The 27,534-nt window shown below is 40.4% G+C and overlaps 1 protein-coding gene across 1 annotated transcript; it reads left to right on the top strand.

Moving 5' to 3' along the window:
* The first annotated feature begins 2,878 nt into the window (after positions 1 to 2,878).
* On the top strand, positions 2,879 to 27,534 carry AMD1 (adenosylmethionine decarboxylase 1). The gene is made up of 9 exons (XM_030316162.1): positions 2,879 to 3,326; positions 19,425 to 19,511; positions 20,986 to 21,112; positions 21,682 to 21,784; positions 22,864 to 22,906; positions 23,034 to 23,178; positions 23,503 to 23,595; positions 23,672 to 23,827; positions 24,234 to 27,534. Exons 1-9 carry the CDS (start codon positions 3,217 to 3,219, stop codon positions 24,372 to 24,374), a joined length of 1,005 nt encoding a protein of 334 aa, XP_030172022.1. The 5' UTR covers positions 2,879 to 3,216; the 3' UTR covers positions 24,375 to 27,534.

Consider the following 27,534-nt stretch of genomic DNA (forward strand, 5'->3'; position numbering starts at 1 on the left):
AAAAAAGAATTTTGCAGAGAATTAAAGCAGAATGGTATGTTAGGGAGTGACTACTTGGCTACTGTAGGTTAGAAGGTAAGGAAAAGTATGTCAGGCCTGTAGAATGTCCTTCACATCCATTCTCTCCCTCCTTCCTCTTAAGTCATAGAATCCCCCAAGTTTTGACCAGGCAACTAGCTGCCCAAGTAGGAATCATACTTCCCAGCCTCTCTTGCAGCTAGGTATGAACACATGACTAAGTGAGCAGAACTGATAATGCAATTTCCAGGTCTCATTTTCTTAGGGAAATTGTTTTTTTCTGCACTCTCTCTTCTTCTTCTTTTTCCAGGCTGGAATGTAGACATATGTGGACCAGCCTTAATGATGTGAGTGAAGATTGCACCCTATGGTAAGAACAGGGTAGAAGGAACCAGGGTCCCTGAACGATCTCCCAGAACAGAGCTGCCCACTCATCCTTTACCACCTCCCTGCCTCTGGATGTTATGTGAGACAGAAATAAACTTTAATCATTTTTCGAGCTACTGTATTTCAGAATCTCTGTTATAGTAGTCTTAGCCTATGCCCTACTACTACAGGTGACCTCTCAGAGGTGGGGACATGACATTTAAGCTAAGAGCTAAGTGAAAAGAATGAAAAAGCTATATAAAGTAGAGAGAGAGCATTTAAGACAAATGAAAAAGACCTAAAAAGAGAAAGGTCAGTATGGCTAGGGAATAGGGAGATGAACTTGGAGAAGAATTAGGAACAGATCATGTAGGAGTTTGAAAACTAACGTAAGGAATTTTGATTTTAAGTATGAGGGGAGAGCACTGGAGTATTTTGAAATATTAAGAGAAGTGTCATAACTGGATTTAGGGTTTTTTGTTTTTCTTTTTTTCCCCTGGATTTATGATTTAAAAAAATCACTCAGACTGCTCTCTGGTAAATCATCTGAGGGGGCCAAAAATATGTTTTGGACATGTAAAGTTTAGCAAAATAGTTGAATAAGATTAACTGACCAACTTAGTTATTAGTACAAAGGACTTTGAGCCTCACGCTAGTAATGATGCTGAAGAAAAATAATATATTTTACAAATGACCAATCCAATTGGTAGACACTATTTAAATTATCCTATGTCAAATTAACAAGAACTTACCTTGCCAAGATTCTTGGCACTTTTATATTAACTTAAATTGCATTGGGAAAAAGCATAATAGTAATTGAAAAGCAACTAATTATAAGCAATTATAAGTCAAATTATGTTTACACCACAATTAGTGTTTGAGGTGGTTTAGTAGACATTCTTCATTTCAATAAGCAACCATCAAATAACTGAATAGCTTGTAAAACACATAAATACTTCTTTTATCTTTATTCCAAGTATAACCACCACATTCACTTTGAATTGTTATTATCATAAAATAAGCAACATTTCTCTTTTGTCCCAATTCCCAGTTTGAGTTGGATGCTTTTAAAAACATGGCAAGAGTACTCTATGTACCTACCGCACAACATAGCTTCTTTCAACAGTTTTCATGGAGAAATGTGAACAAATTCACGTTCTTGTAAGACAAGTACTACCCTGGAGGGAATCTAGAGTGCAAATTCAAACCACATCTTTTTCACTAGGTTTTGCACACTTACAACATGATCTCATTTCACTTTTGGTTGAGGGAAGTCTTTCTCTAAGGATGATAGGGAAAAGTCTTTTGTGTTGTAAATGGTAATTTTATGACCGGCTGGGTTTTTTCCTCCCATATTCTTGAGTGAAAGTCATAACTGTTACCACAATTTTGCCACCTCAGGTTAAACTGTTTGACTACACCTTAACAACTATTTTACAGTTTACATTATTCCTGAAGTATTAAATATATGGTTCTTTATTTAAAAAAATTTTTAAATTCATGGTTCTTTAAATCACCGCTAATGATAGGTCAGAAATCTCTATTATATAAATTTCCATGTAAATTCTTTTGAAGCATGTGAGATGATAGTACTGTAAATTTTGGAGGTGGGGGCCCCCTTTCAACTAGCTCATCAGTTTGAGAACATTGAAAAAAATATTATCAGACAATTTCAGATTATATTTATTAAACCAGTTTCTAGAAATAGTTTTAGAAAATAAATTCCCACCCGTTGACCTAATCGAGCACGGAGTTGCCAGTGCTTCACGGCAGCCGCTGAGCTCGGCCAACTCCAAGGCTGGGCGAGCCACATGGTTGGAGGTAGGTAGAGCCCTCCGAGGCTGGGCGCCACGTTGCTTTTCCCTTTTTAAATAGGCAGACAACGCTTCGGGCTATTGTGTAAACGGATCGAGAACTCCTTTTCCTCGAACATCAGCTAAGGCAGGGGCAGAATTAAAGCGCCTTCTAATCCGACCCTCGGCAACATGTGCGTCACGGACAAATACTGAGTTTTAATGTGTGGCTTCTTTCGTCCTGAAGAAACACATACTTTAGAGAATGGCCAAGTACCACGGCAATCGCGGTGAACTGCACAGGATCAAAACCACCACGCCATCCCAGCAGTGGCCACCGCCCCCGCCGAACCCCGCCAACCCTAAGGATCCACCCATGTTCTCTGCTAACCAGTTTAACGCAGCGCGGCGCACCCTTTCCCCACTCCGTTCCCGTTCTCCCCACCCATTCTGCATTCGACCCCAGGCTCTCGGTCGCCAGCCGGACAACACAGCGCCGTCTCCCGCCCAAGGGACAGCGCGAACCCAAACCGCAGCGCGGCGGGTAGCTCTCCGCGCTCCCGGCAGGCGGGCCGCCAGCCAGCCGCAACTCGGCGGCTGCTGATTGACAGGCGGGAACACCTATGAGCCTCAGGGGCGGGAGGCTACGTCACTTCCTGGCCTTTCGGGGGAGACGGCATATATAAATGCGGTGCTCACGCAGCGCCCTCGCTTCCACAGTATGGCCGGCGACATTAGCTAGCGCTCGCTCTACTCTCTCTAACGGGGAAACAGCGGACTACAAGAGACTGAACTGTATCTGCCTCTATTTCCAACAGACTCACGTTCAACTTTCGCTCACAAAAAAAAAAAAGCCGGGAAAATTTTATTAATCCTTTTTTTAAAAAAAGTTAATATAAAATTATAGCAAAAAAAAAAAAGGAACCTGAACTTTAGTAACACAGCTGGAACAATCCGCAGCGGCGGCGGCAGCGGCGGGAGAAGAGATTTAATTTAGTTGATTTTCTGTGGTTGTTGGTTGTTCGCTAGTCTCACGGTGATGGAAGCTGCACATTTTTTCGAAGGGACCGAGAAGCTGCTGGAGGTTTGGTTCTCCAGGCAGCAACCCGACGCAAACCAAGGATCTGGGGATCTTCGCACCATCCCAAGGTGGGTGCTGGGGGCTGTCGCTGCCTGGAAGGCACCAGCCACGGGCTGGGGTCGGGGGCCCCGGGTTCCCGCAGCCTTCAGGTGGGGGCGGGTCCGCGGGCGGGGCTCGTTTCGGCTGCTGTGGAGGGGGGGGCTCGGTGCTGGGGGGAGCGGCCGCGTCCACGCGTGGCCCGAGCCGACTTCTCCCGCCGCCTTTGCCGGACCGGGCGCTGCCCGGGGGGAGGGGGAGGAGGCCGGCGCGCCGCGTGCTCAGGTAACGTCCCCCGCGCAGCGTGCGGGGCGGCGGGCGGCGCCAGTCGGTGTGGTTTGTGGGCCCGCGCCGTCCGACTTTCCCCTCCGGAGTTGGCGGTCGGGACCCCGGGTGGGGGCGCCTTGGGGCCGCGCGGGCTGCCTCCCGGCAGGTGTGGCTCAGAGAGCTTAGTCAGGCGCTACTTCGGGCGTTCCCCTCTCGGGGAGCGGGGAGGGAGGGAGTGGGTTTGAAGCCGGGCTCGTTCTCTCCGCGTGCTTCGGGAGGTGGGGGCTCTCCCGGTCTCGGACTGAGGGTCTGGCGCGCAGGCCTCCCGCCCGCGGTCGGCGCTGGCAGCATGTGGCGCCCGGGCGGCGGGGATTGGGCGGGAGCAGTGGTGTCGCAGTGGCTGGGCCCCACCGCCGCCCTAACGTGCTCTGCACCAAAATCCTTTTCGGGGCGGCCCCGGAGCCCACCGAGGCTGGCCCCGGAGACTCTTGACCTTGGCTGTGTAACCTGTTACCGCGTCGGCGGGTCCCGGGCGAGGTGCGGGGTGGAGAAAGGTTTGTCTAAATTTACGGGCTAGAGGCCCGTCCGAGCCAGGACATAATACCTTTAATGCCTAAGCCTGCAAAGGAATCTGGGGCCCCAGCCTCCCACCCCCGGCAGTCACGCGAGAGCGCTGGGCTGATCGCGCAGAAAAGAAGAGGTCTTCTCGTGGTCTTGGGAAAGCAGAGAGCAAATGGAAGTACAGGCGGTTGCGAAGGTGCCTGGGCCTTTCCCGTGGCGCTCACACCGCTAGGCACCCCTTGCCTTTCCGCGCACAAGTGCGGCGAGTGTGACGGTGCGGCGGAGGAACCGGCGCGGCTGCCTCGTTGAGGCGACGACCAATGAGCTCCTGGGCCCGACCGGGAGCCTGGCCCCAGGGTGTGGGCCAATGGGCGTTTCAGGAATGTAGGCTGCGCTCGCTGCAGTCCCTGACAAAAAGCAACTGGAGAAGGGAATCCAGGCGGACACGTGCTGCCGGGACTTTTAAGGCAGTAGGTCTGTCTTGAAGGATCCTCTTGCTAAAAGCGTCGTGTTAGCTAGAATGTGACAGGTCTCATTTTTCAAGCTTTGTTCGACACTTAAAATGTCTAACGTAGACCTTCACTATGTGCCAGGTTCAGCTTTAATCACTGTATTATAGGAGGCAGTTACTTACAAATATTGGGAAGCTTAGTATTTCCTCCATTTCACAAAGGGGGAAACTCCCTGGTGGTGATATGCGTCTGGTGAAACAATTGTGATCAGATAATCTAGAAAATCGTGTCATTGAAGAACTAATGAATAAGTCTCTCATAAGGTGGTTAACAAATGGTTTTGCTCTGACTCTTTAAATGTTCTGAAGCTTTATTTGTAAGCACACATTCTTAATAAAGGGAAGAGGGCTTTTCTTCCTTCCAAGTTCTTAGGCAGAAATGCCAGAATTTAAGCTTGGGCTTTTTTGCTTAAGTTCCCTGAGTCAAGGAGGAGGGAGAAAGGGTTATAAAAGGGCAGTTTGCTTTCTGTAAGTAAGAACCACTGTTCCTTTGTACTTTGGTCAGCAGAAATTGTTTTGCTCCCTCAGTGTGGCTCTTAAAACGATGGCAAAAGTTAAACCTTCAAGGACAGAATATTGTTTTGTTCGTGATTTGGTGCGGTGATTTTATAGACCTTTAACATTCGTTAAATCACTATCTTGAGAGATTGTACCACACTTAAGCTGTTGTAGATAGAGCAAGTAAGAACTGGAAAATCTGTTTAACTGAGAGGTCTTTTGGCAACCTTGGTAGGAACTTTCTCTGTGACCTGTCAATCAAGCATAAATAAATTGCCTCTGGAATATCTAAATTTGAATTCAGCATTTAATAACTAGCTGTTTGATGTCTCTTCATCTCTAAAATGAAGACAGTACTGGTATCTACCTTCATGGAGTAGTTGTGAGGATTAAGTGGGTTACTTTAGGTACACTACTTTAAAAACTGACACATAGTAACCACTCTAAGTTATTATCTTTGGGGGTTTTTTGTTGGGGGGGTTTGGGGTTTTGGGTTTTTTTGCTTTTTAAAGGCCATTTTTTTTCCTTTTCCCCCTTTTTAAGCAAACAAGGTTGTAGAAGAAAATATGTCAGATGGTAGTCTAAAAGACTGCATATTAAAGGGTGTCCTAGCAATTTGATGTATTTTGACTCCAGTAGAGGAGATAGTGTCATTGGGGAGTTTTAGATTGCACCATTATAATACATTCTACGAAGTATTTTATCTTTGTAGCCTTATTTTTATTTAATGATAAAATTTTATTTAATGATAAAAATGTTGAAGGCAGAAAGACCTTATCTCCACTGTCAGTCATCCATTAAAATGCAGACAGACATTTTGTGTAGTGTTTTGTGTCAACATACCACAATTTTTTCATTCTGTTAATGATCTTAACTTAGCAGGTTTGCATCCTATTTAAGATATCTTTACTCACTAGAGGTTAATGAAGATGTTCTTTTTTCCTCCTAAACTTTGTTTTGCTTTTTGTATTTAGATCTGCATTTCCATCTGGAATTGATTTTTATTTTTAATATAGTATGAGGGAATACAATGCACTTGAAGCAAAATTGGCTCATCTTTCCAAGCTTTAACTCCCAAGTTCATCTAGAACTGTTCTGTTAAACATTTCCTACTCTCCTGTAGGCCTTTCAGTAGAATTCACCTTAAGTATAATCTGAACAAAGTATGTGATCTGGAGAATCTTTTTACTAACTTCTCAAAGGAGACATGGAGCACACTATACAGTTTTTGGTTTTGTTATTTTAAGTAGGAAAATCCTGTCTGGACTGGGTTAAAGAATGCTGGTTAACAATATGGACAATATGGGATTTTTTTTTTTAAGAAGATCATTTTCTTTTTAATGTTTATTGTTTATTTTTGAGGGAGAGACAGCATGAGCAGGGGAGGGTGAGAGAGAGAGGGAGACACAGAATCTGAAGCAGGCTCCAAGCTCTGAGCTGTCAGCACAGAGCCCACATGAGGCTCGAGCTGACAAACCGCGAGTTCATGACCTGAGCCAAAGTTGGACATTTAACCCACTGAGCCACCCGGGTGCCCCGCTTAACAGTATGTTTAAGAAAAGCAGCATTCTGGGGCACCCGGTTGGCTCAGTCAGTTGGGCGTCTTCAGCTTAGGTCATGATCTCGCGGTTCGTGGGTTTGAGGCCTGCGTCAGGCTCTGTGCTGGCAGCTCAGAGCCTGGAGCCTGCTTCGGATTGTGTCTCCCTCTCTCTGTCCCTCCCCCTCTCTCTCTGTCCCTCCCCCTGCTCATGCTCTGCCTCTCTCTCTCAAAAATAAATATTTTTTGAAAAAGCAGTATTCCATATCAATAAAGGAATAGATGATGTGTTCTAAAACTGGCTTATTTCACACATTATATTATAGGAAATGGCTGCTATGGGGAGGAAGTCTGTTGGAAAATTAGAAATTTTGAGGAGAGGAAAGGTTTTTTGCTTTTGAATTCATAGCCCTGAGCTTTTATTCTTAGTAATGAAGTGGGTTCAGATGGGAAATTGTAGTGGAGGCGAAGAGAATAAAAATTATGGGAAGGTTAGAGGTGTATTATTTGCAGTTAATGTGAAACTATAAAAACTACAATCTATGGTGGTCATGTTGGAAACAACATTTAGGACAAAGTGGGATGTTCTGCCATTTCTCTCCTTCAAATTTTGTAAGGTACAATTTAAATCACTATCCATATAATTACTGCTACATTCAGTTGATTACTTTCAACAGGTGCACTTTAAAAAGGGTGGCTTGGAGATAGCAGTTTAAACTTTTTCAAAACTTCTTTGAGAAAGGTAACAAGAGAAGCTTACTTCAATAGGAAGCTTTTCTACTTCAAACCTTTTTACACTAAAAGGTTTCTTGGGTAGGGGTTGTAAATTCCTTCAATGTAAAATTACTGATTCTGCAATAGTGTGCAATGATGTAGTCAAGTAAGGCAGGAGTTCTGGAAAAGTTAATTTTGAGGTATGACTTAGAATCCTTGCAACCAGCCCTCATCCTTTACAAAAAATTAAATTGTAGTTTATAGTGTCTGATCTACTGCATCTTAGTAGGATCCAACTCTTTGGGTGACATGAGTGATAAAACTGCTCTGAAGGGTTTCTTCCACCTGCGAGCAGCATTCTGTTCCTTCAGACATTTACTTTGTAAAATTGAGATTAAGAAACATCTAACACGTGGAGCACTTGGGTGGCTCTGTCGGTTAAAGTGTCCGACTCTTGATTTCAACTCAGGTCATGATTTCATGCTTTGTGGGATCGAGCCCATGTCAGGCTCTGCTGCACTGCTAGCATGGAGCCTGCTTGGGATTCTCTCTCTCTCTCTGCCCTTCCCATTTGAGCTCTCTTTCTCAAAGTAAATAAATTAAAAAAAAATTTTTTTAAGCATCTAACATTAAATTTACCATTTTAACCATTTTTTGTAATTTTCTTTTTTTGAGAGAGAGTGAGGGGGGTGCAGAGAGAGTGGAATAGAGGATCCCAAGTGGGCTCTGCTCTCAGCCCAGAGTCTGCTTCACATCTTCTCTCCCTGTCTCCCTGCGCCTTCCCTGCTCCTTCCCTGCTCCTGCTATCTCAAAAATAAACATTTAAAAATACTTTTATAATTTTAATTTTTTTTAATTTTTACTTATTTTTTAAAAATTTACATCCAAGTTAGCATATGGTGCAACAATGGTTTCAGTAGATCCTTTAATGCCCCTTACCTGTGTATCCCATCCCCCCTTCCACAACCCCCATTAGCAACCCTGTTTGTTCTCCATATGTAAGAGTCTCATGTTTTTGTTCCCTTCCCTTTATGTTCATGTTTTGTATCTTAAGTCCTCATATGAGTGAAATCATATGATGTTGGTCTTTCTCTGACTGATTTCGCTTAGCACAATACCCTCTAGTTCCATCCACGTAGTTGCAAATGGCAAGATTTCATTCTTTTTGATTGCCAAGTAATACTCCATTGTATGTGTATGTGTGTTTGTGTGTATATACCACATCTTCATCCATCCTTTGGTGGACCTTTGGGCTCTTTCCATACTTTGGCTATTGCTGATAGTGCTGCTGTAAACATTGGGGTGCATGTGCCCCTTCGAAACAGCATACCTGTATTCCTTGGATAAATACCTAGTAGTGCCATTGCTGGATCGTAGGGTAGTTCTGTTTTTAGTTTTTTGAGGAACCTCCATCCTGTTTTCCAGAGTGGCTGCACCAGCTTGCATTCCCACCAGCAGTGCCAAAGAGATCCTCTTTCTCTGCATCCTTGCCAACATCTGTTGTTGCCTGAGTTGTTAATGTTAGCCATTCTGACAGGTGTGAGGTGGTATCTCATTGTGGTTTTGATTTGTCTTTCCCTGATGATGAAGGATGCTGAGCATTTTTTCATGTGTCAGTTGGCCATTGGGATGTCTTTGGAGAAGTGTCTATTCATGTCTTTTACCCATTTCTTCACTGGATTATGTTTTTTGGGTGTTAAGTTTGATAAGTTTTTATAGATTTTAGATACTAACCCTTTATCTGATATGTCTGTGTTGTTTGTAAATATCTTCTCCCATTCCATCGGTTGCTTTTAGTTTTGCTGATTGTTTCCTTTGCTGTGCAGAAGAAGCTTTTTGTTTTGATGAGGTCCCAATAGCTGCTTTGGTTTCCCTTGTTTCTGGAGACATAGTGAGAAGTTGGCTGCGGCCAAGATCAAAGAGTTTTTGCCTGCTTTCTCCTCTACGATTTTGATGGCTTCCTGTCTTACATTTAGGTCTTTCATCCATTTTGAGTTTATTTTTGTGTATGGTGTAAGAAAGTGGTCCAGGTTCATTTTTCTGCATGTCACTGTCCAGTTTTCCCAGCACTACTTGCTGAAGAGACTGTCTGTTGGATATTCTTTCCTGTTTTGTCAAAGATTAGTTGGTCATACGTTTGTGGATCCATTTCTGGGTTCTGTATTCTGTTCCATTGATGTGAGTGTCTGTTCTTGTGCTAGTACTATACTGTCTTGATGATTACAGCTTTGTAATACAGCTTGAAGTCCGGAACATTTAAAGATATTTTTAAATGATGTGTACACCCAACATGGGACTTGAACTCCACCCTGAGTTGAAGAGTTGCACAGTCCACCAACTGAGCCAGCCAAGTGCTGCATTGGGTTATTTATTTTTGTTCTTGTGGAAGTTCCTTATATATTCTGAATGTTTACCTTTTATCACCTATTTGATTTGCAAATATTTTTTCCAATTCTGTATTGTGTTTTCACTCTTTTGAATGCTTTCCTGTGATGTGCAAAAGTTAAGTTTGATACAGTCCCGTTTGTCTTTTTTTGCCTTTGTTGTCTGTGCTTTTTGTGTCATATCTAAGAAAGCACTGACAGATCCAGTCTACTGAAGCGTTTCCCCATGTCTTCTAGGACTTTTGTAGCTTTAGGTCTTAATTTTTGTCTTTAATCTATCTTAATTTTTGTAGATGGTCTTAGGAAGGATCCAACTTTATTATTTTGTGTAAACACCCAGTTTTCCTAGCACCATCAGATGACTCCCCCCCCACCCCCAATTTTGTAGTCTTGGCACCTTTGTTGAAGGTCATTTGAGGCATTTACTTACTATATTTAAAAGTATGGTCAGTTGTCCATTTGGGGTCTTGTTGAATCAGATAACAAGTCGTTTTAGTTGTTTCTTTTCCCTTGTAAACACTCCGGCTTGTTCTGTTTTTATTAAATCACAGACTCTTTAAGAAAACTTTAAATATAGGGGTGCCTGGGTGTCTCCGTTGGTTGCATGACTCTTGATTTAAGCTCAGGTTATGGTATCACGGTTAGTGAGATGAAGTCCCGCTTATGGTCACTATCAGCACTGAGCCTGCTTGGGATTCTGTCTCTCTCTCCCTGTCCCTCTATCCCTCCCTGCACATAAGTGCACTCTCTCTTTCTCTCTCAATAAATAAACTTTTGGGGTGCCTGGGTGGCTGAGTCAGTTGAGCGTCCGACTTCAGCTCAGGTCATGATCTCACACCTCGTGAGTTCAAGCCCCGCATCAGGCTTTGTGCTGACAGCTCAGAGCCTGGAGCCTGCTTCCAGATTCTGTGTCTCCCTCTCTCTCTGCCCCTAACCTACTCGTGTTCTGTCTCTGTCTCTCTCAAAAATAAATAAACATTTAAAAAACTTTTAAAAAATCAATAAGCTTTTTTTTAAAAAAAACTTTATTTTTAACATTTTATTTATTTTTGAGGGACAGACCAAGCACGAGCAGGGGAAAGGCAGAGAGAGAGGGTGACTCAGAAACCGAAGCAAGTGACTCAAATCTGAGCTGTCAGCACAGAGCTGGACTCTGGGCTCAAACTCATGAACTGTGAGCTCATGACTTGAGCTGAATTTGGATGTTTAACTGACTGAGCCCCCCTGGTGTCCCTAAAAAAAAAAAAAATTAAATATAAAATGTAAAATTTTGCTTTTCTGGCATAGTGATCTAAGATTATTCAATCCATGTACTGTTATTAGTAAAGAGTATCCTATTTTGGGGTGATACATGATCTGGTTGTCTGGGATCCAATAAAGCTTTATTTACAAAAGGAGGCTTGGGGCACCTGGGTGGCTCAGTTGGTTGAGTGCCCGACTTTGGCTCAAGTGATGATCTCATGGTTGTTGAGTTTGAGCCTTAGGTTGGTGTTGGTTTTTCACCTTTCTTTTCATATACATGTATTGACATTTTCGGTTTTCTTTCTCTCACATCTTGCCCCTTGATTTATTCATTCTTTGAAAGCCTGTGGGCTATCCTAAGATTGTCTTTTTGGTTGATAAACCATCCAGTTGTTTTAACAAGTGTTGTGGGGTTTTTTTTTTTTTATGTTTATTTTTGAGAGAGAGCACGAGTGAGGAAGGGGCAGAGAGAGAAAAGGAGACACAGAATCCCAAGCAGGCTCCAGGCTCTGAGTTGTCAGTACAGAGCCCGATGTGGGGCTCAAACCCACAAACCATGAGATCATGACCTGAGCTGAAGTTGGACGCTTAACCAACTGAACCACCCAGGCACCCCAAAGTGTTTTTTTGTAATGTTGATTTATTTTGAGAGAGCACCTGTGCATGAGTGGGGAGGGGGCAGAGAGAGAGAAGGAGAGAGAATCCCAAGCAGGCTCTGCCCTGATAGCACAGAGTCTGATATAGGCTCGAACACACGAACCAGGAGATCATGACCTGAGCCAAAACCAAGAGTCTAGATGCCCAGCCAACTGAGCCACCCAGGCACCCCTAAAGTTTTTTAAAGCAATTGTGTTCTTTCATACTGTGACTTTGAAAAAATACTAGATGGTTTCTATTAGATGAGGAAGAGCTTGGTTGCAAAAATTATTAACTAATGAGTGAGTGCAAGAGCATTCTGGTGTCCCTCAAGGTGGAATAAGCACACTGTCTAGCGTTTACTAAAAACTTTGGACAGAATGCATGGATCAGCTGAGGACTCTGGAAAGTAAATGTTAGCAGGTGAATTGGAGAAGGAAACCATAACTCAAAATAGCACTGAGACAGCTATGATTTCCTGTTTTTTATTTCCTTTGGTTATCTCTTGGGGTGGTCTGAAAAGCTGCCAGAAGCTGGTAACTGCACACTAGGTGCAGACAAAAAGAGCTCCGAAAGAGGGCCAACCTGGTCCAAGAGAGTGGGGGAAAATCTTTTTTCTTTTTGTATTGCTTTGCTTTTTGTGTGTGTGTTTTGGCCAGAAGAACTGTGGTCCCAAAAGTAAAGAGCATCATGGATATATCCCTGTTGATATTTTTTCTTTTTATTTCCCTGTTTGGCCAGAGAGGGACAGATAGTCAAGGCAGAGTGGAGAGAACCAAGAATTGGGCCCTCACCCTGAACCAGAAATTGTCAGCAAGATTATGGGGAGGAGAAAGATGAAGAAAGTGATCCCATAAAGATTTATATGAATACCACTGAGCTGCTCCTGTATGGATTTGATCACAATTTATCAAAGGCTTTGAAAAGTGATAGGTCACCTCCCAGTCCCAGTCTGACCACTGGGTGACAAGCAGGGCAGATCTGAATACCATGGCAGGGGCTTTCATAACTAAACAGAAATCATAACATATAACCCATAGAAGTTGGGTAAAAACTTGAAGACTGAACTTAACCATTTCAATTGCCTGCTAAAACAATTTTTTTTAATTACTTTTTTAATGTTTGTTTATTTTTGAGAGTAAGAGAGGGAGACACAGAGTGTGAGCAAGGGAGAGGCAAAGAGAGGGAGACAAAGAATCCTAAGCAGGCTTTGGGTTCCAAGCTGTCAGCACAGAACCCAACATGGGGCTCAAACTCCCAAGCCGTGAGATCATGACCTGAGCTGAAGTCAGATGCTTAACTGAACCACTCAGTTACCCCTAAAACAATTTTTAAAAATCAGCATGCTCCATAGGATTTAAACAAGATTTAAAATTATATAACATGATCAAAATGCTAAGGATGCAATCATAAATTAAAAACAAATCACCAGGAAATTCTCAGCATCCATCAAAGGAAAAAGACTGCAACTTCAAGGTGATGCAGATCACGATTTACAAACAGCTATCATAACCATTCCATAAGAAGTAAGAGCGAATTTTTTTTTTTTTTTGGTATGTGAGAGAGACAATCTGAGGGGGGTAGGGGCAGAGAGAGAGGGAGACACAGAATCCAAAGCAGGCTCCAGGCTCTGCGCTGTCAGCACAGAGCCTGATGTGGGGCCTGAGCCCAGGAACCTTGAGACCATGACCTTAGCTGAAGTCAGCCATTCAACCAGCTGAACCACCCAGGTGCCCCTTGAAGTAAGAATGAATACTCTTAAAAGGAAAGACGAAGTCTTAGAGAAATAAAAGAAAAAATTTAAAAATACAACAGGAAAGGGGCACCTTGGTGGCACAGTAGGTTGGGCATCTGACTTTAGCTCAGGTCATGATCTCACAGTTTGAGTTCGGGCCCCACATTGAGCTCACCGATGTTAGTGCAGAACCTCCTTTGGGTCCACTGTCCCCACCTCTCCCCTGTTTGTACTCTAAAAAAAAAAAAAAAAAAAAAAAAAAAAAAACCAGGAAAATAACTACTGGAATGAAAAGTTTATTGGGTGGGCTTTAGTAGAATGGAGATGACAGAAGATTGACTGAACTTGAAGATAGATCAGTAGGAGTTACCCAAGTTGAACAACACAGAAAAGATTGGAAGAAATGTCCCAAAGGTCTCTCAGGTTCTGTTCAGACCAAAAAGTTTAATATGTTTGCATCAGATTACGCAGAAAGAGAAGGGTGTGTTGCAGGAAAAAAACCTGAAAACAGAACTACGTTCATTATAATGAGTAGATTCTACAACTAAATTATTTGGCCGTGAAATGAGTAAGTTTCATTTATGTAGATTAAAATAAGATGGCATTTCAAGTGGAATGATCTAGTTAACAAGATAAACTTACCTTTTTAATAAGAATTGCCCTCTAAATACCTGAATTATTAGTGTGACAAATTTAAACAGTAAAGGATCATGTAACTATTTTAAATTTAAAAATTTTAGGGCTATAGCGGGGGGCCTACTTGGCTCATTTGGTAAAGCATGTGACCTTTCGATCTCAGTCACGGATTCAAGCGCCACGTTGGGCATAGGGATTGCTTTTTAAAAATAAATGAAAATTCAAGGCTGTTATTTCTCCAAATGTCCATAAGATCTCATCAGAATAATTACTTATTGCCAAAGTCAACAAATATTTGAGGACCTTCTATGAGCTGGACTAGGCACTGGAGATAAACACAATACAACACAAAGTCCCTAACTACACGGAATGAGTGTAGTGGGATTGGCATGAATACCAAAATAGCCACACAAATACTAGGTAAGCATTCTGAGTTTGTTTTTTTTTAAAAGTTTATTTATTATTGAGAGACAGAGTATGAGCATGGGAGGGGCAGAGAGAGGAGGAGACACAGAATCCGAAGCAGGTTCCAGGCTCTGAGCTGTCAGCACAGAGCCCTATGTGGGGCTCGAACCCACAAACCGCGAGATCATGATCTGAGCCAAGTCGAACACTTAACCAACTGAGCCACCCTAGGCGCCCCAGCATTCTGAGTTTTAAAACCCTTTGAGGTGCCTGGGTGGCTTAGTCAGTTGAGGGTCCGACTAAGGTCATGATCCCAGTGGGGTTGTCTGATTGAACCCCATGTCGGGCTCTGTGCTTAGCGTGGGACCTGCTTGGATTCTCTCTGCCCCTGCCCCCCACCATTATGTGTGCACGTGCTCTCTCTTTCTCTGTAAAGTAAAAAAACCTTTTAATGACATTTGGTCTGGTGGGAATAGTGAGGTGATTTGAGCTAGAAGAAGGGGGCTGAGGACAGGAGTTCTAGGTAGGGTGAAATCCATTCCAGCAGTACTCTCGCTCCCACATGGCATGATATGGGCAAATTGAATTTATGGTGCCCTATTTCTAGGAATGGTTGGTGGAAAAGCCCAGTGTGACTGAAATACTGGGAATGGGGATAGAGCTAGTTACCTGTATATTTTGTCTGTGTGTTTTATTTATTTCAACTGTTCTTCTGATACAGTGTCTTTATATTGCAAATTTTGAGTCAAATGAGAAGGGGAATGCCAGGAGATATGAAGATTAGATAATAGTTTATTCTCTGGGTGTAAAAAAGGATCACTCTGTAATGAGGGGACCTGGAACTGTTGAGGGATAGATTGACTATACTGAAAATAAAGAACGTAAGCTTATAGTGACTGGGATTCCTAGCCCCTTACCCTGTTTTGCCTACTAGAAATCTTAATGCTCTTTAGGCAAGAGAATGGAATATTTGGGTAATCTGACTTGCCCAGGAAAGAACTTTAAAAAAAAATAGTGATAGGGAAGGAGTTCCGCAGTGAAACCACCCAGTCACCGTGCCCTGCATGAAGGCCCGCAGTAAATACACCCCATCCGGGTGTGTAGACCTTCTGACTAGCTAAGTCTTAGTACCCTATTCTTGGCCAAGAATCACTCAAAAGAAATGTTGAAAGGAAACAGTTGGGGGAAGATCTAAAGATAAATTAATGCATAGAAAACCAAACCAAATGAAAAAGCAGGACAGCTTTTAAATCCAGAGAAAAAGTTATACAAGAAAGAAAAAGTTCATGGAGCACAATTAAAAGTCTTAACATACTGTTAACACTGCTGTATGATTCATGAAAGTTAAGAGAATAAATCCTAAGAGTTCTCATAGTGGAAATTTTTTTCTTCTTTTGCTTTCTCTTTTTATTGTATCTGAGATGGATGCTAAACTTACTGCAGTAATCATTTCACAATATGTAAATCAAGCCATTATGCTGTAGGCCATAAACTTACATACAACAATATGTATGTCACTTATAAAACTGGGGGTGAGGGAGTCAGCATGGATAGTGAATAAGAACTGAGAAGGGGTGATAGGACTCAGTAGCATAGCCAGTGAGTGTAGAATTCTAATGGGTGAGCTGAATTCTAATGGGAAGTCATTAGGTAAGATCTAAATTAGATAAGCTCTAAAGAGAGACCCCTGTGCTTCAAAATTCGACTTAAAGCTTCTTGCATTTATAGTGTATTAATTATAATTAATATTTATATTAATATTGTATTAACATTTACCTTTGTGTTCAGTATTTTGAACACAGTATTTTTTTTTTTAAGTTTATTTATTTTTGACAGAGACAGAGTGCTAGCATGAGCTGGGGAGGGGCAGAGAGAGAGGGAGACACAGAATCTGAAGCAGGCTCCAGGCTCTGAGCTGTCAGCACAGAGCCCGACGTGGAGCTCGAACTCACAAACTGAGATCATGACCTGGGCTGAAGTCGGATGCTTAACCGACTGAGCCACCCAGGCGCCCCAGTATTTGAATTCTTATCATAGGTAAATTTTGTATGCATTATGTAATTTAATCTTTATTAGTCATGTGAAGTAGGTCTTATTGCCCACCAGATATTTAAAAAAAAAGCCTTGGGACACCTAGGTGGCTCAGTCAGTTGAGCATCTGACTCTTGATCTCAGCTCTAGTCTTGATCTCTGGGTTTTAGGGTCGTAGGTTCGAGCCCAGGCATGAGGCCTACTGGAGAAAAAAAAAAAAAAAGCCTATTTATGGAATACTGGGTTCCAGACACCTGGGTGGCTCAGTTGGTTAAATGTCTGACTTCAGCTCAGGTCAGCTCAGGTCATGATCAGATCAGTTGGTGAGTTTGAGCCCTGCATTGGGCTCTGTGCAGACAGCTCAGAGGGTGGAGCCTGCTTTAGATTCTGTGTATCCCTCTCTCTGCCCCTTTCCTGCTGATCCTCTTTCTCTGTCAAAAATAAACATTAAAAAAAAATTTTTTTTAGAATACAGTGGGTTCTGAAATGCATACATTAGTGAATTTTGAGTCTTAGAAATGGGAAAGCCCAAGCTGTTGCTTGGCTTCCTAAAATAAGAGGATTCAGATGATCAGTTTGTATTGTTCAGAACTGCGTCTTAATTGCAACTTTTTTTCTTTCCTAAATAAAAAATTGTACCATTTTAAAAATTTGAAACAAACTGCAAAAATATGTCCCACTCTAATGTGTATTTAAGTGTTTTAAGTTTTTTCAGATAGGTGTCAGTACTGTTCAATTTAACTAATTTACCCAACGTATTAATGTAATTACTGCCTTCTCTATTGGTCACATAATTGCCCACTGGGCCATTAATAATCTCTTCTAAAAATGATGAAACAGGCACAAAATGCTGGTAGGATTGATTGCCACTGTGCTTGATTTTTTTTTTTAATTTTTTTTAATGTTTATTTTTGAGAGAGAGCAAGCAACAGAAGCAGAGACTGAGAATCCTAAGTAGGCTGCTGTTAGCTCAGAGCCAGAGGCAGAGCTCTATCTCATGAACCGCGAGATCATGACCTGAGCAAAATCAAAGGTCAGATGCCCAACCAACTGAGCCACCCAAGGCGTGCCACCTGTTTTTGTGCTGGCTGTATTGTTGAGGATTTCTTTCTTTCTTTTTTGTATCTTTTTTGTGTTATTTATTTTGAGAGAGAGCACAAGCGGGGGAGGGACAGAGAGAAGGAGAGACAGAATCCCAAGCAGGCTAATAATCCGCATCATTAGTCCAGAGCCCCATCGCACCCCTCGAGATCATGACCTGAGCCAAGATCAGGAGTTCCACATTTAACGACTGTGGCACCCAGCACCCCTGTTGAGAATTTCTTAAAGATTCTTAACTGGATAAGAAAACTAACCATAATGTGCTATTTTGGGGGGTATTCAAGAATGATCTGCCAAACATTAAGAGCCTTAAAAACATTTCTAGCCTTGGGGCGCCTGGGTGGGTCAGTCCATTGAACCTTGGTCTTCTGGCTCAGGTTATGATCTCACAGTTCGTGAGTTCAATCCCCACATGGGCTAGCTGCTGTCAGCCTGTCAGCACAGAGCCTGCTTTAGATCCTCTGCCCCCGCCCCCCGCCAACTCTCTGCCTCTCCCCTGCTCATCCATGCGTGCGCGCGCGCTCTCTCTCTCTCTCTCAAAAATAAATTTAAAAATACTAAAAAAAATTCCTAGTATGTTTTTTTAACTGGTAATTTTAAGTTTGTCCTGTGGAACTGTTTTATGTATTTCTGTTTATAGTGGGCATGTTAAAGAGGAAGCACTTTAAAACATTTTTTTTAATGTTTATTATTTTTTAGGCGGGGGGAGGGGAAGAGAGAGAGGGAAACACAGAATCTAAGCAAGTTCCAGGCTCTGAGCTATCAGCACAGAGCCTGATGCGGGGCTTGAACCCACAAGCCATGAGATCATGACCTGAGCTGAAGTTGGACACCTAACCAACCAAGCCACCCGGGCACCCCAAAAAGGAATCACTTCTTAGGTCTCAGATAAATTAAAACTACTTTATTTAGTTATGCCTATTTGACTTCCATTTTGCTGTCTATTACCTGTACTTAGCAGACTACTTTGTTGAAATGGACATTTCCTGATCCTATTAAAGAGCTTGTAGTGTTCCCAAAATTGCCAGCAAAAGCCATTTTTCAAGTTTTTATGCTCTTAGACTTTAGACACCACTAGGTATTATGATCATCAGCTGCCAAATTGATAGAAAATAGTATCTATACACTGAGTACCAGTTTACTTGCTGTCAGGCCTTTAAATCTTTTTTGCCAGGCTAATCAGTGAAGAAATGGTGCTCTTTAAATTGTAATTCCAATAGTAAGGTTTAAAAAATCTAAGAATTTGAGGGGCGCCTGGGTGGCTCAGTCAGTTGAGCGTCCGACTTCAGCTCAGGTCATGATCTCGCAGTCTGTGAGTTCAAGCCCCGTGTTGGGCTCTGGGCTGACAGCTCAGAGCCTGGAGCCTGCTTCAGATTCTGTGTCTCCCTCTCTCTCTGCCCCTTCCCTGCTCATGCTCTGTCTCCGTCTCAAAAATAAATAAAAACTTAAAAAAAAAAAAACCTTAAAATCTAAGAATTTGATAGACAAAAAACATCTCATTTTAACTTAATTTCTTTACTGGCTTGCTGGTGAAAAGGTAATGATTTTCCTTGGTTTATGGGCCTTTTTAATTTGCTGTGTGCATGGCTTACTCATTTTGTCATTTGTTTTTTCTTAATAAATTGTAAGTAGTGTATAATTTCCAGTTTTCCAGTTTACTCTTTGTTATTGAGTGGATATGTCAATTATAGATAGACTTTAGAAATAAAGCTAAATATTATTCATAAGAGAAGATGGAACAAGAATGTGACAACATAAAAAATCCATTGTGTAAATTGTTAGAACATTCAAGTGTGAGAGTTTTATAATTTTTATTCAAGTAGTCAAGTGCTGTTATGACTTAATCACATTTTTTTGTGTGTTAAATAATAGATCCGAGTGGGACATACTTTTGAAGGATGTGCAATGTTCAATCATAAGTGTGACAAAAACTGACAAGCAGGAAGCTTATGTACTCAGGTAAGTCCTGCAAAAACCAGCTTTTTAGGGGCGCCTGGGTGGCGCAGTCGGTTGGGCGTCCGACTTCAGCCAGGTCACGATCTCGCGGTCCGTGAGTTCGAGCCCCGCATCGGGCTCTGGGCTGATGGCTCGGAGCCTGGAGCCTGCGTCCGATTCTGTGTCTCCCTCTCTCTCTGCCCCTCCCCTGTTCATGCTCTGTCTCTCTCTGTCCCAAAAATAAATAAACGTTGAAAAAAAAAAAAAAAACAGCTTTTTAGCTACCTGATAACAGTCTGAACCATACATTCATTACATGGAATTGCAAATTGTTCCTCTGGATTTTAGTTCTATAATCATTTTTACTTTGAGAAATATAGTATAAAATAAAGTTTTGTTTGTTTGTTTGTTTAAGTTTATTTACTTATTTTGTGAGGGAGAGAGAGAATCCCAAGCAGGCTCCATGTGTCAGCACAGAGCCCAACACAGAGCTCAACCTCATGAACCCTGTGAGATCGTGACCTGAGTTGAAACCAAGAGTTTGGACACTTAAACTGAGCCACATAGGCACCCCTAAAATGTTTGCTTTAGATGTCCCAGTGTGCTCTGAAGTTTTACCTAATAGCTCTTCAAGATGGTTGCCATCTTTACCTCCTTGTAGTTAGCAGAAAGTATCTGTAAAAGGTGGTAGAATGGCATTGTCCTTTTACCCTCAGCCCCAGATAGAGAGGCCTTCCTGTTTAGTGTATGCCTCTCACTGTCAGAACTTCGAGCAAAGTGAAAACTTAGCTTCTTCCTGTAAATACAATTGCTATAATAGAAGAAAGCCATTCAACATGTTTATAGGTACAAAGCTAATTTATTCAATGAAAATACTAATTTCTTATACATGTTATAATGGACCTTGGGGCTACTGGATTAACAAAGTACATAAGGTGTCTGGTTTGTTTTTATCACATGCTTATTATGTGCTAAGAATATAATGGTGAGTAAAAACAAACATTCCTTTTCTTCATGGAGCTTATTATCTAGTGAAAGAAATAATGAGATGGTTACAGAAATATGTGTGAGAGTGGGTAGTACAAGGTGAGACATGAATTTAGTAAATAATATCCTAAGATAGGTGAGGTGAGGAGGAAAGTTTAACAGTAAAAGGGGATTTGTATAATGAGCTAATATGCTTTGTACCTGATTCAAGACCTGTTTGTGGGGTTCTAGAACCTTAAACTCATTTTTGTATAGTAAAAGGGGATTTGTATAATGAGCTAATATACTTTGTACCTGATTCAAGACCTGTTTGTGGGGTTCTAGAACCTTAAACTCATTTTTGTATACTAGAAAGGGCGGGATACTGTAGTACATTTATGCTTCCTTGAGATCCTCACATTTTAAATTAATAGCCAAATTTTAGATTGTAAATGATAATCCAATAGTAGATGAATTGTATCTCAGTAATACATAAATGTCATTATAACATTGTGACTTTTTCCAAATGCAGTGAGAGTAGCATGTTTGTCTCCAAGAGACGTTTCATTTTGAAGACATGTGGTACCACCCTCTTGCTGAAAGCACTGGTTCCCCTGTTGAAACTTGCTAGGGATTACAGTGGGTTTGACTCAATTCAAGTAAGTAATCAAACATTTAATCCTTTTTTCTAGACAAATGTTAGGGTTCTGTGATATGCCTAGTAAATAAATTTTTGTATACTTCTTAGTTGTGATGGGTAGTCACTGATTTTTTTGAAACTAAATGTATACGTGTTCTCAAAAATCATTGTTTCCATGCCTATTTAAAACCTCAGATCCAAAATTACTGCTCTAGAAATAATGTACCTTGTTTCTACTGCTGTTAAGACCCATCATGTATAGATTGGGTATTTTTTAGTTTCTAGAAACTCAGAGATGTGATCTGCATTCTTAATACATTGTTGATACTCTTCTCCAGCTTAAATAAATTTGGTCTGTATGACAGTAATTCATGATATTGGTCTGAAACCTTGCTCTGACACCAGGGCCTTCATTTTTGTTTGTTGGCCAGCAAAAGATCACCTATCTTTTAAACCTATTAAAGGGAAGACATGTTAAATTTCATTGGAGAAAATATTTATAGATTTGATTTTGTTATGCATATGCAGAAAATAGTTGACTAGGAACGGTGATAGAATTCTGTGTATGAAGTTATCTGTCTTTTTCAGAGCTTCTTTTATTCTCGTAAGAATTTCATGAAGCCTTCTCACCAAGGGTACCCACACCGGAATTTCCAGGAAGAAATAGAGTTTCTTAATGCAATTTTCCCAAGTAAGTTTAAATAGAATTGAAACTTGTTTCCTTAGAGGTTATATCCTTTCAGAGATCTTTTTATATTTGTGAAAGCATATGTATGCAAGGATATATATTAAGGATAAATATGTCAATAAAGTTCATTACAAATTCTAGAGTGTATATATGCACGGTAAGGTCAGTGTTGACAGGATGGAAGAAGAAAATGAATTGATAACTTGCCAGAAGGAGACATGATCTTTGTCTAGCCAGTTGCTCTAATTTATATCTAATTTAATGGTTATGAAGGCCGTGCTCTCTTCCTTCAGAAAAAGGTATAGTGACTTCATAAACCCATGCTAAGATGCTGTTCCATATAAGAAACTTGGGCTTGGCATTCTATTCAGGAATTGAACTGGCTTAAAAATGATAAACAGTGAGATCAGAGTGTCACTTCAACCAAATTGGCAAGATTTTCTTCCATTTACTAACTTTTTATTTATAGGCCATCCTTTTTGAACTTCAAGGTCAGGGAACTAAAAGTTATCTAATCTAATACCCTTAATACACTTATATCCTAGAAGAGGCTGAAAACCTAGGATGATTTTACTAACTTGGCACAAAACCATTCACAGGCATGATTTAAGATCCCCCCCCCCCCCACAGACATGATTTGAAAAGAAAGTCCAATTTCTATCCTGTTCTTAATCTATTATGAAACTATACAAGGCTGTATCAGTGCCGAGTATAATTTAGTGTAAATATCTTCCAGTTAATTTACTGTGTTAAATGAGGCTTTGGAACAACAATATGGAAGGAACATAATACATAAATGACTTGTATTTACTTGGGAGTGTATAGAGAAACAGGTGATCAAATTCCATTTCCTTAATGGAGTTTTAGGGGGAGAGGGTGAGCCATACTTTCCTCAGCACTCAGACTAACTCCCTAGCTGAAGTATATCTCTAATGATTTTTTTTTTTTTTTTTTTTAATGGGATGATGAGATCCTGCCTGCTTGGGAGGGAAGCACTATCACCCTAGCTATTGGAAGAGTGGAGGCAAAAGTATCCTATGAAATGGAGCTGTTAAATTTATTTTATTCTCCTCCCTTAACAGATGGAGCAGCATATTGTATGGGACGTATGAATTCTGACTGTTGGTATGTTGGACACAGTTTTATGGGGTTTTTTTTGTTGTTATTTGTTTTTGTCTATATAGGATTTATTTTAAATTGCTATTTGTCATTTTCAGAAACTTTTTTTTTTTTTTTTTTAACTTTTATATAGGTACTTGTATACTTTGGATTTCCCAGAGACTCGGGTAATCAGTCAGCCAGATCAAACCCTGGAAATTCTGATGAGTGAGCTTGACCCAGCAGTTATGGACCAGTTCTACATGAAAGATGGTGTTACTGCAAAGGATGTCACTCGTGTAAGCATTTTCAGGAATTCTTTAGGACTAAATAATTGTAACTCAAAGTGTATTCTTTTTTTCTTTTTTCTTCTTTTAATGTTTATTTTTTATTTTTGAGAGAGAGAGACCGCATATGAGCAGGGGAGGGGCAGAGAGAGAGGGAGACACAGAATCTGAAGCAGGCTCCAGTCTCTGACCTGTCAGCACAGAGCCCAATGTGAGCTGAAACTCACAAACTGAGAGCATGACCTGAGCCAAAGTCGGATGTTTAACCGACTGAGCCACCCAGGCCTATAAGTGTATTTTTCGAATTTGTATGTAATTCAGTCTTTCCTTTCCCAGGAGAGTGGAATTCGTGACCTGATACCAGGTTCTGTCATTGATGCCACACTGTTCAATCCTTGTGGGTATTCGATGAATGGAATGAAATCGGATGTAAGTAATATTTTGCTTAATTGTTAAATATTTAAGTGTACCCATTTCATTATTAACATAAAACTGTTTCTCTAAGGGAACTTATTGGACTATTCACATCACTCCAGAACCAGAATTTTCTTATGTTAGCTTTGAAACAAACTTAAGTCAGACCTCCTATGATGACCTGATCAGGAAAGTTGTGGAAGTCTTCAAGCCAGGAAAATTTGTGACCACCCTGTTTGTAAATCAGGTAATTTGTTTTATTACTGACAATAAAATCTTACAGGAAATAAGGATAGTGAATCATGTCATAAAACGTATCCTAAGATGGCATGTAACAGCAGATATCTAGAAGTACCACTGGGTGAGGTTATTAGTAGAAGCGATGCTTTGTTATTGATTAGACTTGGTCCTTGTTTTATATCTAGCCCAATTAATGGGTTCCTTCTGTCCTGTTTTCCCTGTAGACAGATGGGGAGGTGGGGGGACAACGTAGGACGATGCCCCTCTCCATCCACCCACAGGACAGCTAAAGTATTCAAATGCCACAGTTTCTTTAAGATAGTAGTCTTAAATACTTTTTAAGTGACTGTTGTGTTTGAAAATACTTCTGCAGATTGGAAGCACTAATGATTGGTTTAAATTCTTTTCCCCAGAGTTCTAAATGTCGCACAGTGCTTTCTTCGCCCCAGAAGATTGAAGGCTTTAAACGTCTTGATTGCCAGAGCGCTATGTTCAATGATTACAATTTTGTTTTTACCAGTTTTGCTAAGAAGCAGCAACAACAGCAGAGTTGATTAATAAAAATGAAGAAAAAACGCAAAAAGAGAACACACATAGAAGGAGGTGGTGGCTGCTTTTTAGATATTGATACCGGGGGCCGTGCTTTCCATAACCACCACCTTGTAGCTGCAGAAAGCCCTAGATGTAATGATAGTGTAATCATTTTGAATTGTATGCATTATTATATCAAGGAGTTAGATATCTTGCATGAATGCTCTCTTCTGTGTTTAGGTATCCTATGCCACTCTTGCTGTGAAATTGAAGTGCATGTAGAAAAAACCTTTTACTATATGAAACTTTACAACACTTGTGAAAACAATTCAATTTGGTTTACGCACAATGTAATATTTCTCCAGGTATCATCCAAAATTCCCCACAGACAAGGCTTTCGTCCTCATTAGGTGTTGGCCTCAGCCTAATCATCTGGGACTGTTCTATTAAATTGCTGCCAGGATTTTACATCCAGTTACCTCCACTTTCTAGAACATATTCTCTACTAATAGTACTGAAACCAATTTCTACTTCATACAGATGTTTTTTGCAACAGTGATTAAAGTTTATCTTCCACGAGTCGAGTCCTCTTCAGAAAATGATTGCAGTTACCCATTTTGTGTATTACTATTTTAACATTATTGCTTCCTGTACCTGTACTTCCTTTAATTGATTTCATTCCTTGCCATGGTGTCTTGCCTCCCAACCCCTCCCCCCCTCAATAAAGCAATATACTGTTACACTGTGGGTTTATACTAATCTTATACCCGGGAGGGGGAAGGGGAATGGACCCTGGGCTTAATTTTATTTAAAGGTCAAAGGAGTTTGTCCTCCTTTTATATTGGCATGGACTCTTTTGGGAGATAGTGACCAAAATAAACAATGGTGATTAGCAAAGAAGACACATAAATTTTATTAGGGTATACTGGCAGAACTGTTCCAGAAACTGTATGCCATTCTGTATTCCCATTAATGAGATTAGCTTCTCATGAGTACCATGCCTTTACTAACTTGCTAAGTGGTTGTGTAAAAGAATTTTTATCGCTAAGTTTATTGGCAAGGAAATATAAAGGTTGTATTGAATTTAGTAAGTCATCTCAGATGATTTACCTTAACTTTTGCTTTTAGCAGCTATCTCCAATAATTTTCATTCACAGTGTATCATAAACTTTGGTTCAAAATGGAGTCTGTCTTTGCCATGTTATGACTTAAAGTTCTTTGACTTTGTGTGATGCATTATGATGGTGTTCTGACTTCCTGGTGTTCTTTCACCATGGTTTCATAGGATCAAGTGAAACTTCCCAGACTGAGAACTGTTCAGGATATTCAGACATACAGTGAAGCAGAATGCTATCCATAAGACATAAAATTCCAGACGTCTATGGGAAATGACTAAAAATACAGGCTTTGAGGAGTTGGCATCTTTTAGGTATATTTGCAAATACTGGGATATAAGCAGCTGAGAAAACAGCAAAGTTGACTAAATTTTGTATTCTTGTCCTCAAAGTTTTTTGATTCTTTCTGGATTGTTGCAGTGATGTTTTTTTGTTCCTTCCGTATTTATAAATGAAACACTTTTTTTAGTGTTTCTAAACATAAAATCTACTTGGTTTGAAATCAAGTGGTTGGAACACAAATTTTGACTTTTATTTTAAGCATGTTGATTCAAAGTTTCATTGAAGAAACTTTCAGTCAATGGATCAGTTTGATTCTGTAATTAGCACACAGTACCTAATTAATGTTTTGTACTGTTTTGAGGACCAATGCTCAAAGTGGATTTTGTTCTTGAACAGTGTCCCAGTAGATTTGATGACATTTGTTGGCTTGAGGTCTGATTTTTTTTTTTTCTAATAGATTTAAGATTTCTATCTAATGTTGAAAACTGCACAAATTTGTATGGAATAAAGCCTAGAAAAATTAAAACTGTAGATTGAATAGTAATCAAAATTAATACTAGTGTGTATGATGGAGGAGGGAAAATTTTGGTGCCATAATTTCTCTCTTCATGGTGTTGGACTTAAATCAGTTGAAATGTATTTCTGTACCACAATTTAAGCTTCAATAAAAGTTTGCTTAATTCATTGTCTAGTGACATTCAAAAAGTTTTTTGTTGATGTATTTTTTAAATAGTATAGACCAAATACTAGCCATCTGCAATTTTTATAATTTGAGGAAATTGGTATTTGGTGGTTATTGTCCAATGTTTGAGTAATCATGAAGACAGAAGATCTTTAAGCTCCTGGGAGAATAAGTAATTTATACTCAGATTTAAACATTTCTTATTAGTGGCTTCATAACTAAAGCTTAAGAGAAATAGCTGGGCTATATATATACCAGGATATCAGAGTAGAAGAGGTAAGTGGTTAAGAATAAAAAATTGTGTTTGTGAGTTTGGAGTTAAGTCAGAAGTTTGAAGGTGAAATGTTCCAGGTTTTATAGAATAGGCTCTTAATAGGTGAGGGAGAACAAGCTATAAACTTAACTGGAACAAAGTTATAAGCTTGATCATTTTTGCCATGTAGGTACATGTCTCATGATCACTTATTTGGCAAAATTTCAGTTCTTCAGTCCCTGTCTATAATCTGAAAATTGGAATCTTATAAAAATGTGTATTCAGATCTTTTTCAGAGAAAAGTATATTAGAGAACATTTTCTAAAATGTGAATAGAGAGGGGGTTGATCCTAGTTGTTACATATGTGATGTGTGTAATACCTCCAATACCAGGTTCTTTCACAAGAACAGGTAAGTGAGCAATGATATTCAGACACCTTAAGTTGCAAATATGATATTACACTATGAAAGGTAAAGAACCTTATTTTCATTGTCCTGGCCAGATAACTTGCACCAATTCCTCACTTCCCACCTTCAAACTTGATATTTCCATCCCCCCTTTTATTCGTGTTAAAATGGAAACTGTTCCTTTGGAATCTGTCCCTTCTACCTTGAGAGACCTTGTAACTGAGCTCTCTGCAGGGTTTAGCTAGAACACCAGAAAATAGATGAGATTTGTAATTCAACATTTTAATTGGAGAATTTTCAAATATATAGAGTAAACAAAAATAGTATATTGAATCTTCATATCCTACCTTAAACAGTACTCAATTCAACTTTGATACATCTATCTACACATCTTTGTAGGTAAGATTTAGAAGTTGCAATCTGCAGATCTTAACTACAATTCA

Source organism: Lynx canadensis, chromosome B2 (assembly GCF_007474595.2).
Source record: "Lynx canadensis isolate LIC74 chromosome B2, mLynCan4.pri.v2, whole genome shotgun sequence".
Taxonomy (NCBI): domain Eukaryota; kingdom Metazoa; phylum Chordata; class Mammalia; order Carnivora; family Felidae; genus Lynx; species Lynx canadensis.